This window comes from Sphaeramia orbicularis, chromosome 3, assembly GCF_902148855.1.
Source record: "Sphaeramia orbicularis chromosome 3, fSphaOr1.1, whole genome shotgun sequence".
Lineage (NCBI taxonomy): Eukaryota > Metazoa > Chordata > Actinopteri > Kurtiformes > Apogonidae > Sphaeramia > Sphaeramia orbicularis.
Genome location: NC_043959.1, coordinates 8993744 through 9012891, shown reverse-complemented (window position 1 = coordinate 9012891; position 19148 = coordinate 8993744). Strand labels below are relative to the sequence as shown.

At 34.9% G+C, this 19148-nt stretch overlaps 1 protein-coding gene across 2 annotated transcripts in view; it reads right to left on the bottom strand.

Moving 5' to 3' along the window:
* Positions 1-19148, bottom strand: part of coro2ba (coronin, actin binding protein, 2Ba) — a 121450-nt gene that overhangs the window by 17842 nt on the left and 84460 nt on the right. For both annotated transcript variants that reach the window (XM_030131035.1, XM_030131037.1), the window contains exons 3-5: positions 7038-7154; positions 3134-3283; positions 1770-1934 (exon numbers count right to left, since the gene is read on the bottom strand). In XM_030131035.1, the coding sequence (XP_029986895.1) occupies positions 1770-1934; positions 3134-3283; positions 7038-7154 (432 nt within the window). The remainder of the gene's footprint in view (positions 1-1769; positions 1935-3133; positions 3284-7037; positions 7155-19148) is intronic.

The following is a 19148-nucleotide window of genomic DNA, read 5'->3' as shown; positions in this document are numbered from 1 at the left end:
CAATATTCTGCCTCCACTTCTCATTTGTCCATGTGCAGTATGGATCAGATCTACAAAGACACTAAACACAGAGGAACAGGCAGAAAAGAGTTTGAACTGGGCTGAATTTTCTTTAGACATTTCAGGTTGTTCATATTTGTTCAGGTTATTCACATTTTGTTACAGGATAGTTTGTAAATGTAAATATTTTCATAATTTAATATAATTTTTTGCACTAAAACAAAGATTAAAAATTTGAAGTTGTTGATTTGAGATTTTTTGCTAAATTCAAGGTTTTTTTTTTTACATAATTGAAGATTTTTTTTTTTGCTTAATTCAACATTTTTTCCTTAATTCAAGCTAATTTTTTTTTTTTTTTTTTGCTTATTTCAATTCAAGACTGTGGAATTTTTGACTTTGCAAAAATATCCCAGGGGCCTGATTGGAACCTTTGGCAGGGCGCATGTTTGAAACCCCTGGCTTAAACAATTAATCATTTAATCGACTCAAATTGATTTAAAAAATTACTATTTTTCTTAATCGAAGCTTTGTTTCCATAATTTTGCTGTGGCTAAAAATTGGTCCGGCTGTTTTGAATCACTGAAAATTACATCTCATGAATTTGTTTAATGAACATAAACAGCAAACGATGCAAACGGATGTCCTCTGTTATATCGTTTAACAGAGAATTTGTATAATAAGTAAGTGTGGTCCTGAGCACCTCCTGGTGAAATAGGAGGCAGAGACGATTTCTCATAGACTGCAAGGGAAGCCCAGCTTTCCCTAAAATAACGAAAATTAAATGGTTAAATTTGTACAGTTGTGTTGACATTTCATTGACTACAAATGTGTTAAAACTATGTCATCTCACAGACGAGTTCGTTCAGAATCAGCTTTATCACAAATCAACGGACTCGAGTTCACTTCTCATCCATTCCCGTGTCGCTGTTTTCTCATTCGATCTCTGCTCAGTGCATTTGCCCGTAGACGCCTGGCTTTTTTTTGCTAAAATTGATTTGTTTTTGATCATGTAATTGTTTGCCATACTATGTTGCAAATAAACATTAATTTTAGACGACATTTAGGCTATAAAATTTATATTATAATGGACAGACGCAGTAAAGCCAGATGTAAATTACTGCACAAAGTAAGAATTTGATTTTCCTTGGTCAGGATATGTACAGTCAGTCCAGCTGTGAATTATAAGGCTGACAGTTAATACTGAACAAACAAGAACTGAAACTATGAATTATGAAAGAGCTGCAGCATCTGAAACTGACCACAATGAACATTTGACAGATAAACAGAATCACAGTGCTGCAGTTTCAGTTTGTCTGTTATGGATTGGGATTGTCTCTGTCAACTCAACATAGATTTTTTTATGAAGTAATTTTTTTTTTTTTTTTTTTTTTATCAATTACTAGAAATTTCAGGCAACCCCATTTGAATTCCAGGCGACCCCACGTGGGGTTCCGACCCCAAGGTTGAAAAACTGTGCTTTATATGGTTAGAAAGACAGAGTGAAATCTCTGAAATTGAGGCTGTTGGTCTGTAAATGTTTAGATTGATTGCTTTGTGTGTGTGTGTGTTTGCAAATGCTTTTCTATTGTAAACTGTAATGATGTGACTGTTTTGCTGCCGTCTTAACCAGGCCTCCCTTGATAAAAAGATCCCCCATCTCAATGGGACCAACCTGGTTAAATAAAGGTTAAATGAAATAAAAACACATTTTGACCTCATAGTGCACCTTCCAGCCAGTGTGTGTGTGAATATTTATTAAAAAAAAACACCTGAAGGACTCTGCCGGAGCGTGGCTCAATGATGCGCAGCTTCTTGTCTTTGCAGCTGGTGGCCAGAAGGCTGCCGTCTGTGTTGAACGACATGCTGAGGATAACGTCAGAGTGGCAGTCGATCATTTTCACCGGCTCTCCGATCTCCAGGTTCCAGATCAGGATCTGACAGAAGTATTTTTTACATGAAGCTGTTAGAGAGTTCTGTTACTCAAATAACAGATATGTGAGTAGACCAGCAAGAGATAACTTTGGAAAACGTCCTCTGGAACCACTAACTCAGTCAGACACACACTGAGGAAATGTTGGTACAAGGACTATTAACCCTTTAAAGCATGAATTATGAGAATGTTAACAGTAGTGGTAGTAGTAGTAGTAGTTTTATTTCGAGCTCATAGAATCATCAGATAACACAGTCATACAGCAATGCATTTTTGTCCTCTGTAGGGGACTAAAGTTTGACAGTTTAAAAAAAAAAAAAATGCTGTTCATTGCAAAGGACAGATTAAAAAATAAATAAATAAAAATAATTTAAAAACACTTGCATTTTGCAGTTTCCAATCAAGATGACTGTTTAATGTAAAAAAGCTAAAGATTTTCACTTTACTGGATCTCGGGAGGATATCAACCAACACAGTGGACGCTCATGCATCGTCTACACTGATATTCAGACCATTACTTTAACAGCTAATTTTCTCAAACAAAAAGGTTTTTTTTTATGTATTATCTCCATGAAATGAGCAAAAACTAGTATTAGAGTATGATAAAATGTGAGAAAACATCAGATTAGCTGCATTAATGTTTTTATTTCATAGTTTTCACACATTTTATCACTTTACGATGATGGGTTTTAAATACACGTGTCTTTGCTTCAGAAATTTAACACATGGTGTCCAGTTGAGTGGACATTTTTGTAACTCCATGAAAAATAGATTCATAAAAAAATTCAGTTGCATTGGTTTTTTCATGCCTAAATAGGAATAAAAACACTCAGGAAAAAAATCTTAAGTTTCTCATAATTCATGCATGAAAGGGTTAAAAGCTGTAATGCTATAGTGTAAATATGATACAGTCCACATGTGCATGTAGGAGTTTTTGCACATATTTCTACATGGAAGCTCAGCCTTTTGATGACTCAAAATCTCTCATCTCAATTGATTTTTTTTTTTTTTTTAACTCAGAGTGAAAATAATCTACATTAAATTAATTCTGATCAGCTGTTTTGGACTGAAAACTCACATCAGGAATCATGACCTTAGAGTTCAGGTTTAGAATCAGAGGGTTTTAAACCTGTTTTCTGGAAAAGGGTCTAGAAAGTCTCAGCTAATGGAGGTTCTGAACAATAATTTTGAGTGTGATTTCACCTTGTAGTCGTAGCCGGCGCTGAAAAGGATGCCGCTGCTGGTGGGGTGCCATTCGATCAGACCCACCCGTCTGCTGTGGCCGTACAGCTCCAGCACCGCCTCGGTCATGTTGCGCCTCAGACCGCCATCTGGGATCTCCCATACTCGCACCTACCACATTCACACAAACACACAGCATATTCAACACCTACACCGTAAAAAAAAAAAATCCTGTTGTTTTTACAGAAAAAAACTGGCAGCTGTGGTTTCCAGAACAATACTAAAAAAAACACATCCAACTGTAAACATATTTACAGAGTAACATGTAGATTTAACAGTTTAAATATGTAAATTTAACATTTTAAACATGTAGACTGAACATTTTAAACACGTAGATTTAAAATTTTAAACATGCAGATTTAACAGTTTAAACACATAGATTTAACCACATTGTTTTTGAATTTACAGTTTTATTTTCTAAAAACAATAGAAATACATCATTTCTACATACAAATCTGGTTTTGTTCACATACTCTTCCTGTAAAAACTACAGCTATATTTGATTTAATTGTTAACAGAAAAATCTTTTCAAATAAACAACTTTGCATTGTATTGTCACAGTTTTTTTATGTTGCAATTTTACAACATTTTGGTGTTAATTCTACAGTCATTTTTTACAGTGTACATCTCAGCTGTAACACAGGTCACTTTTATTCTGAAGGCCTCTTCATGTTTTTATAACTGAAGTGTCTGAGCTCCAAAACAAACACGGTAAGAGATCTCTGATCAAAAATAGCTCTTGCTATCAATGTAGCCCATGGCATTAGGATTAGATTGGATTACAGCTGTGACGAGAGGCTCTGTGGTGGACCAGAGGAGATTATCTGTCAACAAGTGAAAGTACTACCCAGGACACGGCACTAGCACGGCTTTGCACAGAACAGCACCAGGTGCATGTACAGAAAAGCAGCATATATCATATATAATGTGAGATTAGAATAATGGTGATATGCTGTTTCATAATACGCCTCATATGAGACGATTTATGATTTCACAGTGAAACTCCATTATTTCACAATTTCACTGTCATGTCACATGATGCATTTACTCTAGGACACAGGTGTCAAACATGTGCCAAAGGGTCCAGTCCGGCCCTGCAGGAGGAATTATTTGTGAAATGCAAAAATTACACTGAAGATATTAACAATCCTTTCATTTCAGGTTCCACATTCAGAATATTATATGCATTTATATTATATATGTATATGTGTTTTTGTTTGCTTTTACTGTTTGTTTTGTTTTTTGTTTTGTTTTTGTTCTTTTTAGTTTTTATTGATATCTGGTATTAATATCTGGTAGGAAAAGTTGTAAATGGGCATTATCATATTAGTGTGTATAGGAAAAAGGATGTGTGATGTTGTTATACTATTATTATTATTATTATTATTATTATTATTATTATATTAATATACATACAAAATAATAATTGCTATATCATGATCTTAAGGAAAAGAAATTGGGGGTAGGAGTACATAAGTTTTTACTTCTTCCTACTCCTTTTCGAGCATGTATAATTTCATTTCATTTGTTTTATTATTATTATTATTATTATTATTATTATTATTATTATTATTATTATTATTATTATTATTATTATTATTTACATTTATTTATTTTGTTTGTTTGTTTGTTTGCTTATCAATCATTTATGTACCAGTACTTATATTTTGTTGGTTGATTTTTGTTTGGATTTCACTGTCTACATGTTCGAAATAAAGATTTCATTCATTCATTCATTCATTCATTCATTCAGACCAATTCAATCTCCAGTGGGCAGGACCAGTCAAATACTATCATAATAACATAAAAATAATGACAACTCCAAATGTTTCTCTTTGTAAACGTAAATATTTTCATGTATTTACACTAAAACAAAGTTTAATTTTGCAAAAAAAATGTGAATAACCTGAACAAATATGAACAACCTGAAATGTCTTAAGAGAAGTACAGTTTTAACAAGATTCTGTCTGTTATTAAATGTTTTGGTGTGTCTGTAGATCCACTGTGATCTGTACGTTATAATGTACTTGTGTAAAGGATAAACTGAGGCTGAATATTGTTAAGATTACACTTATTTTTTCAGTTTGTTCATGTTTTTCCACATCTCTTGAAAGGATAGTTTGTAGATGTAAACCTTTTCATAATGTAAATTAACTTTTTCCACTCTAAAACAGAGATAAAAGTTTGGAGTTGACATTATTTATATAATATTCTGTTATTATTTTACTGGTTCAGCTCACTGCAGATCAAATTTAGCTGAATATGGAACTGAACTAAAATGAGTTTGACAGCCCTGGTATATCATGTGAGATTAGAATAATGGTGATATGCTGTTTCATAATACGCCTCATATGAGAAGGTTTATGATTTCACAGTAAAACTCTATTATTTCACAATTTCACTATCATGTCACATGATGCATGTACTCTAGGACACAGGTGTCAAACATGTGGCCCGGGTGCCAAAACCGGCCTGCCAAAGGGTCCAATGTGGCCCGTGGGATGAATTTGTGAAATGCAAAAATTACACTGAAGTTATTAACGATCAATGATGTTAAAATCATTTTAGGTCAATTCAATCTTAAGTGGGTCAGACCAGTAAAATACTATCAGAATAACCTATACATAAAGAAAAATACAATTTTCTTTCTTTGTTTTAGTGTAAAAAAGGTAAAATTACACAAATGTTTACATTTACAGACAAGCCTTTTACAAATAAATGTGAACAACCTAAAATGTCTTAAGACAAGTATGTGGAATTTTACCAACATTCTGTCTGTTACTAAATGTTTTGTGTGTTTGTAGATCCACTGTGATCTGTAAGCTGTGATGTACATGTGTAAAGTTATGACTGTGTATGAGATCAACACATTACAGATTGCCTTATTTGTCCATAAAATTGTCAATAACAGCTCATGTTTACCTGATCAATACAAAGGCTTCTTCCAGTTCAACTCAGACATTCATCACCACAGTACAAGACAGCAGAATCTACTCAGACCCATTATGACAAAATCCAATCAGAAACAATTTACAATACTGTATAGGGGCCCCATCACATGGAACAATTTAACCCAGTCACAGCAAACCTGTGTGTTCTTACCGAGATTCAAAAAAGTTTTAAAACTGGATTTCATAGAACATCCAAGCACTACTTTCACCTCATCTGTTTGCTCTTCTTGATTCATTTATCATTCTTCTTAGTTAGATAACTTATTAGTTTCATTCTGAATTTCGTTTAATAGTTTTGTTGATTCGTATTTATTTCTACGTGCACTGCTTATGATATATTTAGTTTAGTTTTTTAGTTTTTTAGTTTTTTACGTATTTCCTTCTTTTAATTAATTTTGTTTATTTATGATTGTATATCATATTAGACACTGTAAATACTTTTTTTATTTCAAGTCTTTGGGGAGGCCCATGATAAACCACTTTGGTTTTTGGCTTCCCCGGCATGTCTTTTACTGTTATTATTATTGTGTTTTATTGTCTTGTATACATGTGAATGAAGAATAAACAATAAACAATAAATGATAAACTACGGCGTAATATTCTTAAAATTGCACTTATTTTTCTTAAGAATTTTCAGGTTGTTCATATTTGTTCGTGTTATGTTCAAGTACAGTTCGTAGATGTAAACATTTTCATTATGGAATTTGACTTTTTTTCACTCAAAAATATAAGAAAAAACTTTGGAGTTGATATTATTTATCAGTTCTTATCCTATGATTGATATTATTTTACTGGTCCAGCCCACTTTAGATCATATTAGTCTGTATGTGGAACTGAACTAACATGAGTTTGACAGCCCTGCTCTAGGACTATTCTGACAGATTTAAACATTAACAAAGGATGCAGTGACTTGCCGACGTATCTTCAGAGCAGGAAGCGATGATGTTTTCGAAGAATGGATTCCACTTGATGTCCAGGACGTTTCCTTGGTGGCCACACACTTTTGGGTAATGAGAGTCCAGACGGCCAGACTGCAAAGGACAGGCAGACACTGATTTACAATTAAAGCCACATGCAAACATATGATGATGAAAATCAGGTTCAGATTTCAGATCAGATTCAAGTTTATTTGTCATTTCAGCATATAAAAATACACAGAAATCGAAATATTGTACTCAGGTCCCCGACTGTCAGCAGCATTTAGTTAAAAATCGTATAAGTTACTGATAAAATAATAAAAATAACAAAATACTGATATTAAAAAAAAAAAAAGCAATAACAATAACACCCCCCCAAAAAATTACTTATAAATAACTAAAAAAAAAAAGTTTTATTTATAAAGTGCACAACAGTAAAAATGATGAAATGATGAAATTCTTTATTCAGTCATCATATAATAATACAACCAGTGTCAACACTACAGACATTACCAACAGGTTAATGCAGTGTTTTTCAGCCTTGGGGTCGGGAATTCAAATGGGGTCACCTGAAATTTCTAGTAATTGATAAAATAAATAAATAGATAAAAACTTACAAATAAAAAAATCTATGTTGAGTTGACAGAGCCAATCATCACCTCCTGAGACCCAGCAATGCATTTTTTCCTTTGTTGGGGACAAAAGTTTCACATCTTTACAAAAAAAAAAAAAAAAAAAAAAAAAAGCTTGCAGTAAAGGACATTCCATAAAACAATACATACATTTAAAATGTATCTGAAAAAACAAATATTGCATGATGCCATTTCCAATCAAGGTGATTATTTAATGTAAAAACCCAAAACCTTTACTTCCCTGGGTCTCAGGAGGATAATCCATAAAAGACAAACTGTGAAGCTGAAACTGCAGCTCTGTGGTTCTGTTTATGTGTCAAATGTTCATTGTGGTCAGTTTCAGATGCTGCAGCTCTTTCATAATCCATAGTTTGAGTTTTTGTTTGTTCAGTATTAATTGTCCTCCTTGTAAATCACAGCTGGACTGACTGTACAGTAGTGAACTGTACTGACTGTGCAGTAATCTACACCTGGATTTACTGCCTCCGTCCACAATAATACACATTATATAGACTAAATGTCATTTAAAATTAACATTTATTTGCAACATAGTATAGCATGATAAAAAACAAATTAATTTAAAAAAAAAAAATTCAAAAAAAAAAAAAGAAAAAATCTCCGCTTTGAATGTCTGGGGTCACCAGAAATTTGTGATGTTAAAATGGGGTCACGATCTAAAAAAGGTTGGAAACCACTGGGTTAATGACTGAACAGGCCCAGGCAGAAGCAGAATGCTTCTATTAATGCCTGTCCTACAGAACACATTCAGTTACCCAGCATTCAATATAAGAAAAAGAAAAAAAACAACAATGCATACAACCAAACAAACAAGCAAAAACATAAAAAGGTGAAACTAAACCAGAAAAATAGAAAACTTAACCAACCAAATTAATGGTAATTTAATGTAGAGTCAAAAATAAATTATTTACTTATTACTTATTAGATCTTAACAATTGTATCCTTCAAAAATTGCCTTACATACCACTTTTTTAAATGTCAAAAATGGACTGCACATTCTTAAAACCATGCTGGCCTCATTCCATAGTTTAACTCCAATAACACATATATATACATCTGCGTTTAGCCTCTTTTTTTTAGCTTTTTGTTCAACAAATTTACAAACATCTGGCAAATCATATTTAGACTCATGTGTTGAGAAGAACCTTTGTACACACACAGGGAGTCACTTTAATTTGGCTTTATACATTATTTGCATTATTTTACAGTAAACCAAATCATTAAATTCCATAATATGGGATTTCATAAACAATTCATTAGTATGTTCATAGTAACTGGCCTTATTAATAATACGTATGGCTGGTTTTTGTAATCAGTTGTTTTATATATCAAGCCATTTATATGAAAATACATTACAAAACAAACAAACAAACAAACAAACTACCATCTGCCAGAACAGGACATGATGGAATAAAATTATACTTGGCTTTTATTGACATTTTACTGATAATTAAACACTCACCAAATACAAGTTAAATCCCAGCTTCATAAAACAGAAGTGGTTATTGCAGCGCCATGTGGTGGTGAGTTTGTTATTGCACTAACTGTCAGAGTCCACAGAGGGGCACTGGATCATAACAACTCAACAGAAAAGCTGTGGACATCAGTCATGATGTCATGAATGTTTGATGCCACTTCAATCCACTGACCTCCTTTTGATTTCCTCTGGTGTTTACTCAGGAGCGTCGGGTCATGTTTGATTGAAATCCTCTGTGTGTGTCCTGAGTGAACTCTGAACATCTACCACGCATCGTTGGGTCATAAAAAACCCAGATTGACTAAAGGTCTGTAAATTAAAGACAAACAGTGGATTCCAGAAGCACCTCAGTCCTGGCCAGAGCGAAGGGGATCTTAGATTGAAAATCACTTCAGATTTTGTATAATTCACTGGTCTTACCTTATTTAATTTACTGTTTGGAGGTATGGGGAAATACATATACAAGTTCATTACAAAGACTGTTTCTACTACAAAAAAGAGCAGTAAGAATTGTTCTTACTTGGGCATAGAAAAAGTCAGTGTGCCCAGCCGAGGTGGTGAGGGGGTGATATCAACCGTTTGTTACTTCAACGGGAGGCTTTTCGGATTCATACTTTAGATACACTTAACCCCAAAGGCCTCAATGAAGAATTTGATCTCAGACTGTTTTTATAGACTCTTCATAATTCCTCATACGTTCCTAAAATCAGTCTTCACATAGACCACTTCACTCCAGTGTATGTAGTATATATATATCCTCACTCCAACACTGTAGTTTAGCTGTCTATTTGGATGTATCACAACGCTGCCCAATATAGTTTTTTCTTTGCTTTTGTTTTTGCTTTTGTAAATCCATTTTTGTAAATCTGTTCTTGTATTTTTGTCAGTAAGAACTGTGCACACATGCTGTGGTGTTTGTCACCACATTCAGATGGACAGTATAACTACATGGACCTGTAGAAATTTGATTAATACCTGTTTAGAAATATGAGTGCAAAGCAGCTTGATCACTAAAAATTATGTGTATTTGTAGACATTCGAAACATTTGACGAATGTATGTATGATAAGGTTTAATAAGTTATTTTCTGCTCTTCTAAGATGATGTATATTTGCATGTCACGTGCTATTGTGGTCGGACACTGCATATAAAACACCTGTGTATTTTGTATTAGTGGACACTTGGAATGTTTGACTCTTGATCATTTATAATTGATCATATGTTTGAAAAGTTTTAAAAGACTTTTTTCTGTTATTCCAAAATGACGTATATCGCAGGTCACGTGTTGTGATTAGATGCTGTATATATAAAACACCTGTGTAAGTTTGTCTGTCCTCAGTCTGATGAAGGGCCTCGGCCCGAAACGTCACATAACAGAATAAATGGTTTGGGAGCTCACAGGTTGTGCGGACCTTCCTTTATTTTTTCATGGTTAATTTGTTCAGGATCCTGCACACCTCCTATTTTTGGATGTGCGTGTCGTTTACCTTTTTTCGTAATTCATTGATCTTACCTTATTTAAGTTACTGTTTGGAGGTATGGGGAAATACATATACAAGTTCATTACAAAGACTTTTTCTACTGCAAAAAAGAGCAGCAAGAATTGTTCACAATGTTGGTTTTCGTGAACACACAAATCCACTATTTTTCCATTCTAAAACTTTAAAACTCATTGACCTTGTGGAGTTCAAAACTATTCAAATAATGTATAAAGCAAAGAATAACTGACTGCCAGGCAATATTCAAGAAATGTTTAGTGAAAGAGAGGTTTAAGGGGAAAGTTAAATTTAAAGATTCATAAAGTACGCACTAGGTTCAAAAGTTTCTGCATCACCATCTGTGGAGGAAAATTATGGAACAAATTGTGTGTGGAGATAAAACAAATATCTAACATAATTCAGTTTAAAAATATATATATAAAAAAATGATCCTTGAGAGGTTACAGTATTAATAATGACAATGAGGCCTGTTTGTTTATGGATGATGTTGTACTGATAAATCTGCTGGAATTATTGAAGAAAATGGTTGAATTGTTGAGTCTGTTTGTATGACTGCACTGCCATGAACATACTGTTGTGTATCCTTCAGTTATTACATATGGATTTGTTGTGGTTTGATGCTAAAATTAGGAAAAATGTATTGTTTGATTCTTGTATTAAGTTAGTGATAAAGGTGTAAAAGCACTGAGAGGTTGGATTAAATAAGTTTAGACTTCTTCCTACTCCTTTTGCAAAATTCAGACTTGTATGTGCATGAAGATAGACTCTGTCCATTTATATGTTTTATTTTGTTTTGTTTCTTTGCATGTTATAAATAAATAAATAAATAAAGCAAAATAAAAAAAATAATAACCCATCTTATCTTTTTAGTGCAGGATGGTGTCATTTTTCCCATGATGATTGAACCACAAGTTAACATCCACCTATAGAATTTTCTGCCAACATTATAATTGTGCATGTGCGTAAACCTGCCTCTAAACAGCACTAACACTGATGATTATCAACAAGTGAAGCAATTTGGCAAACTGAATAGCGAACAGGTTTCTACTTATACATATATTTAATTGTGCATATTATTCCCATTTTTACGATAAAGTGGGTTTATTACTATTATATTACACATTGTCATCTAATCCAGGGGTGTCAAACATGTGGCCCGGGGGCCAAATGCGGCCCGCCAAATGTTCCAATCTGGCCTGTGGGATGAATTTGCAAAGTCAAAAGTTCCACAGTCTTGAATTGAATCAAGCAAAAAAAAAACAAAAAACAAATTAGCTTGAATTAAGGAAAAAATGTTGAATTAAGCCAAAAAAAAGTCTTCTATTAAGTAAAAAAAAAATCTTGTATTAAGCAAAAAAAAAAAATCTTGAATTAATCAAAAAACAAAAATCTTAAATTTAGCAAAAAATGTTGAATTCTGCAAAAAAAAATCTAGAATTAACAACTTCCATTTTTTGTCTTTGTTTTAGTGCAGAAAATAGCATTAAATTCTGAAAATATTTACATTTCCAAACTCTCCTGTACCAATAAAATGTGAATAACCTGAACAAATATGAACAACCTGAAATGTCTAAAGAAAATTCAGCCCAATTTGAACTCTTTTCTGCCTGTTCCTCAGTGTTTAGTGTCTTCGTAGATCTGATCCATACTGCACATGGACAAATGAGAAGTGGAGGCAGAATATTGTTAAAATTACACTGATTTTTCTGAAGAAATGTCATTTTTTTCAGGTTATTCACATCTTTTTTGTTTGGATAGTTTATAAAAGTAAGTATTTTCATAATTTAATGTTTTTTTTTCTTTACTCTAAAACAAAGACAAAAATTTGGAGTTGTCATTATTTATAGGTTATTATTTTACTGGTTTGGCCCACTTCAGATCAAATGTGGAACCTGAAGGAAAATGAGTTTGAGAGCCCTGATCTAATCCATGGTTTGTACAAAAATAGTGATTTCAGGTGTTTTAACTTTGTCAGATGTCTAATGGAGCCAAAGCTTTGGTGAAACATTTTCTTTCTTAGCTGTTCAGTGACTGGGTAGTTTTGATCCTGCTCTTAAAACTAATTTAATATTGAATCTAAAGGATTTAATAGGCACTAATTAACCTGCAAAGAAATAATGTCTGCTGGGAACCACAGAGTTCAATGAGGCCAAGAGAGGGGAATCAAAAGATATTATGAAACATGAAATTACTAAGAGTAAAAAAAAAAAAGTCTTCATTTGTCTATTACAAACATGCATACAAATAAAAATAAAACACAAACATTGGCCTTCACCTGCCAAGATTCATCTGGAAAACTGTCAGGAAGAGGCTTAGACCTGCCGCCTCAGTATCTCTGTACAGCTCATTTTCAGAGTCTGTGGGATATTTAAGGACTGGAGTTCACATACAGATGTTCTGGCCTGGCACCAGCAGCTCCAAAAAGGCCTGCACAATATACTGTATGTGCATTCAGCCCAGGCCCGGACTGGCTAATCGGGAGGACCGGGACAATTCCTGGTGGGCCGGTATAATATTTAGGCCGCAAGGGCCGGAGTTCACTTTAAATATATGTATGTTTATGTCGAGGCCCAAAACGGAATCTGGCCCGATTCAGAATCGGTCCGGCCCAGAATGGAATTCTATTCTAGGCCGGCCTAGAATGGAATCCTGCTGCTATAATGTTATTTTTATACCATGTTTAATGCAAATGATCTAAATTATTACAAAAATCAATACATGGAATTTGCAAATATGTGAAAAAAAAATGAAACAAACAACATTTTAATTGTAAACTATAATACACTTTATTTACAAATAGAACCTAGTGGTACTCCCCACCAATATATGGTACAGTGAAATCGACTGAAATTGACAATAGTTACTCAAGGTATGTAAGACTGAAAATGTAAAATTATGACAAATTATGGAATTATGGATCATTTGCATTCAACATGGTATAAAAATAACATTATAGCAGCAGGATTCCATTCTAGGCCGGCCTAGAATAGAATTCCATTCTGGGCCGGCCCGATTCTGAATCGGGCCAGATTCCGTTTTGGGCCTTGACATATATATTTTCCTTTTCTTTTTTTTTTTTTTTTTTTTTGGGGGGGGGGGGTGTCAGTCATAGCACTGGGTTGATCACATAAACTACAACCGCTGTTCCTGGGCCGCCACCCCCTCTACTAGCAACACACACAGACACACCGTGACCTGACGTAACATGTCCTTGCATATGGTTAGTAGTTCTATACTGTAGCTGTGGAGCATATACGATCTGTGCTCTGTAGGCTGTGGATGGTCAGCTGTGTTTGCTGTTTAAAACATGGATAATAAAAAGAGCAAGGGTGGTGTGGAGAAGCAAGAATTAAAAAGAGGAAAGCTCTGGAAGCAAACGCAGCCAAATGTGACAAAATCGGCAACTTTTTCACAAAAACGACCTCCGGTTGGAAACAACTAATAAGGACGATGAAACGGGTAAACCACCTTTCAAGTTAGTCAAGTTATCTGATTAATTTGTTAAATTACATCACAGACCAGAGTCGTCTTTCTGACCAGTTACAGTTATGGTTACAAACCAACCAGATTGAATACTACCATGACCTTTTAACCCTTTCATGCATAGTGGTTGCTACAGTGGACAGCCATTCTACAGCTGTTCTCTTGTATATTCATGGGTGTTGTTGTTTTATTTTCATATCAGCCAACACAGTGGACACTTATGCATCATCCCATACACTGTAATTCATACCATTACTGTAACTTTGCTGTTCTAGATAAACCTGATCTGCACTAACATGTCTGAGTGTTAAAAATTGTTAACTGTTATTGGACTGTAATTAAGTTTTGTTTTGCTTGTTTGTTTTTTTAAATAATGTTTTTTGCATATTATCTTCTTGCAGGTATGTTAAACTGGAGCAACTGAACTCCTCATCTAGTTCAGTTTCTTCAGTGCTTTTCCCTTCATCAGTTTCTTTTGTGCTGATGCAAAATGCTATAAAACTAAGCAGAAGAGGTTCTCAATATTCGGTGGTATGTTCTCCCATATGGCCAGTCACTCCTCATTAAAGACAGAAGAACATGCTGAGTCACGCCTATTAAAATGAACTGCTCTTCTGCTGCTGTGGTTTATCAGATGTTCATCGTCTCATAATGCTATCGGTGCTTCTGCGGTGCACATGTGACCTGCCTGCAGCATTCAGAGAATCAGCTGATCTGGTCAGTGTCCATGGATCACTGATGACACTGGATGTGACCTCATAATGAGAGCCCGCATTAATCAGCATCGTACAGACCAATGTTATTATCGTTAATGAAAACTAATGAAGAGACGAAAACTAGAATTGAAAAAAACATTTTCGTTCACTGAAATAAATAAAAACTATAATTAAAAGAAAAAAACGATAACTAACTGAAACTGTATTGTGTGTTTACAAAACTAACTAAAACAGATAAAAATTATGGATAAAATTTCCTTCATTTTCATCTTTGTCAATGTCGGATTTATATGAAATCGATTTATTTCGCTCTAGCAAGTTTCTCTGCTGTCACCATACGACACTTGACGGTCCGTCACTTGTGGTCATTTGTGGTTTCCAGTCGTCTTCTGGTCCCTATTCTACCTGGAAACATGGAGGCTAAAGTTGGGAGAAAGCAGCAAAGTCCTGTCTGGGATTTATTTGAATACGACGGAGAAGAAGAGAAAAGAGATGACTAAACTAAAATTAATACTAAAACTAAGCATTTAGAAAATAATGAAAACCAATAAAAACTAGCAAACCTGCTCTAACAATGAATTAAAATGATCTGAATTAGAGAAAAAAAGTCAAAACTAAATAAAACTCAACTAGAATGAAAAATCCAAAACTATTAGAACTTTGATACAGACAGACAGACAGATTACATAGATAGATAGATAGATAGATAGATAGATAGATAGATAGATAGATAGATAGATAGATAGATAGATAGATAGATAGATAGATTGATAGATTGATAGATAGATACAGGGTGGGGAAGCAAAATTTACAATATTTTGAGGCAGGGATTGAAAGACACTGTATGACCAGTTAGTTTATTGAAAGTCATGAGAATTTATTTGCCACAAGAAAATTTACATAACAAAAAATGTTTTTATTCTATGTGTCCTCCTTCTTTCTCAATAACTGCCTTCACACACTTCCTGAAACTTGTGCAAGTGTTCCTCAAATATTCGGGTGACCGCTTCTCCCATTCTTCTTTAATAGTATCTTCCAGACTTTCTCGTAATAGTTTTGCTCATAGTCATTCTCTTCTTTCCATTATAAACAGTCTATATGGACACTCCAACTATTTTTGAAATCTCCTTTGGTGTGACGAGTGCATTCAGCAAATCACACACTCTTTGACGTTTGCTTTCCTGATTACTCATATGGGCAAAAGTTTCTGAAAAGGTATGGATAATAGTGTTAGGTATGATTATGACATCAATATATGTTTGGTTTCAAAACACTTGACGTAGTGCCTGCTGAGAAAAAACAACTAAATGTTCATTGTAAATTTTGTTTCCCACCCTGTAGATAGAAAGATAGATAGATAGATAGATAGATAGATAGATAGATAGATAGATAGATAGATAGATAGATAGATAGATAGATAGATAGATAGATAGATAGATAGATAGATAGATAGATAGATGTACTTATCCCAAACTGGGATATTACAGTGAAGCAACAGCAAAGTAAAATAAATGTGAAATATAAAATAAAAATAGAATACAAGAGCAAACCAGTGTAAAAAATAATAGAAACACTATACACTATACAGAATAAATTAGAAGTATAAAAAAGATCTCAGTACAAAACCTGGTTAATAAGTGTAATGTGCCAAAAATAAAACTGTAAGGGGCAAAACAAACTGTAAAATTCAGACATCAGATAGGGGTAAGTTATTGTTGAATGACATGGAATGTGGAATTATATATGACTATGATTAAATATTAAAGTATGGAATTATACAAGGTCAGATGTGACTAACATTTCCACATTGCTAGTAGCAGCATTGACAGCACCACACCCACTGGTCTGCCTTTGTGTGTCTGAGGTGTTTGTGACCTTCTGTGTCATTTTCGGGGCTGTTCATGTGCCAGGTGGCACCAGCGGTAGTCCCTCCACCCTCTGACGCCACAGACGACCATATGGCCATCTCGCCGACTGTCAGCAGAACACGTCTGCCACGATACTCCCACATTAGGAATTAGGAAGAACAGCTCAGCAGTGTTTCCAGCTCCTCAGCAGGGCTGTAGTGATACACTAATCCCCCGATATGATACGATACCCAATATTCAGCTCACGATATGATATATATCACAATATTCGGCCAACTATACAATTCGATACACTTACATCATTTTCTGAAAGATTTTAAAGGGACAGAGTGATTTTGGTGACATCTTGTGAGTGTTCCATTGACTTGGATCGAATTAATTGAACTGAAAACTGAAAGCATCTATCAATTAATAATAATAATAATAATAATAATAATAATAATAATAATAATAATAATAACTTTATTTGTATAGCACCTTTTTACAGTTTACAAAGTGCTTTGACAGAGGGCACAACAGCAGGATACACGAAACAAGTAAAAACACTAAAACAGAAGCAACACAATTAAAGAGATGTATGAACAAATTCATAATCAAAGAGGATCAAATTTAAAAATGAAAATTAAAAATTAAAAGTTAAAAAGGGACAGACATCACATAAAAGCAAGTCTATAAAAATGTGTTTTAAGAAGTGATTTAAAAGATGCCACTGATTCCGCAAGCCTTATCTCCTCGGGCAGGCCGTTCCGAAGTCAAGGGGCCCTGATGGAAAAGGCCCGGTCACCCTTAGATTTAAGCCTCGACTTTGGAACAGCCAGGAGCCCTCTGCCCGAGGAGCTAAGGCTGCGTGCTGGCTTGTAGTCAACTAGCATTTCTTCTATATAACTTGGGGCCAGGCCCATTCGGGCTTTAAAAGTGATCAGTATAATCTTAAAATCAATTCTAAAACACACAGGGAGCCAACGAAGGGATGCAAGGATAGGAGTGATATGATGTTGTCTGTTAAAACCAATTACACAATATATGGCTCTGACTGGACAGAGAGTCTACAACTTGGACAAAATGAATAAAAAATGTGATGAGAAAATTAGTTTGATTTATTGAAACAGTGCAGACTGTGGCTTACAAGCCTTTGAAAAGTGCAGTATCTATAACCCCCTTTTATTTTTTTTAATTTAACCTTTATTTAACCAGGAAAACCTCACTGCAAGCCCGGATTAACCATATGGGCAACTGGGCAATTGCCCAGGGGCCCGCGATGTCTGAAGGGCCCTGGGTAGCTCGGGCATAACGAAAATATCTGGTTATCTTTTGCTTATAAATGAAACTGTCCGCTGTCCGGAGCTATTGCACTGCACAGAAACCCTGCTCCTGCTGTCTGTGACCGTGAGCTGAGACCCTCTCCTCATTGGTCAGTCCAAAAAGCAAATCAGCTGTGACGCAAATCAACGTGCGGGCACTGAGCGGGATGTGAGACGTCAAGAACTATGCGACATACGTACGCGAATCAAAACGATGTTTACATTGCACTTACTTTAACTCTCTTGTTGAATTCTGAGGTGACAAGTGGATTTCTGTTTAACTCTTTCTTCGCCAATGACGAGATTTTCCGTCAATCCGTGTTTTCACTGTTATGCTATAGTTGGAGGTGCTGCGGATCATGTGAAATACTTTCCTTAGTCCAAAAACAAACAATTAAGCAGTTTTTTTCGGAAAAATGAAGGACCGGGTTTAACGTTCTCGCACTGGAGTCTCCGTATCCCATGGCAACGCATCCAGCGGCAGTCACTGAATGAGGAAGTGCAGACTGTGCAGGAACCGCGCGCAGTTTCAAAAGCCTTAAAGATGATTATGGAGACAGAGTCTGACAGTTCAATATGTGATGGAGCTACAGAAGAACCATTTAGAGACAGGAACGGAGAAATAGAAGGTGAGGGAGACGGACACGGAACACGGGAAACACGGAGCGGCTCAGGTCCGACACGGAGATGGGATGGGGGGGGCACGGAGCGACACGGAGAAAATGACAGACAGGAGGAAGAGAAAAGAGACATTTATAATGGACATTCAAGGAGAAGACAGACACAGACATGGGACAAGATAAAGGACAGCTAGTGTTCATCTGTTAGAGTGAGTTCAGATTCAGACTGAGGACACAGAACAGATTCAGCTGTAGAATGTCAGCAGGGACACAGGTAAGACACTGTTGGATTTAGCTTTTGTATGAAATAAATAAATAAATAAATACATATATTCATCCAAAGTTAAATAACTACATGTCCATATAATTATTTACAGATCAAACACAGCAGGTGGTCCAACAGGAGGATGTGGTACAGCCAAAGAAAGGCCAGAAATCTGCAGTATTTAGTGAATTTGTTTCTTTCTTTCTTGAAAATGAGGAATATTGAAGTGT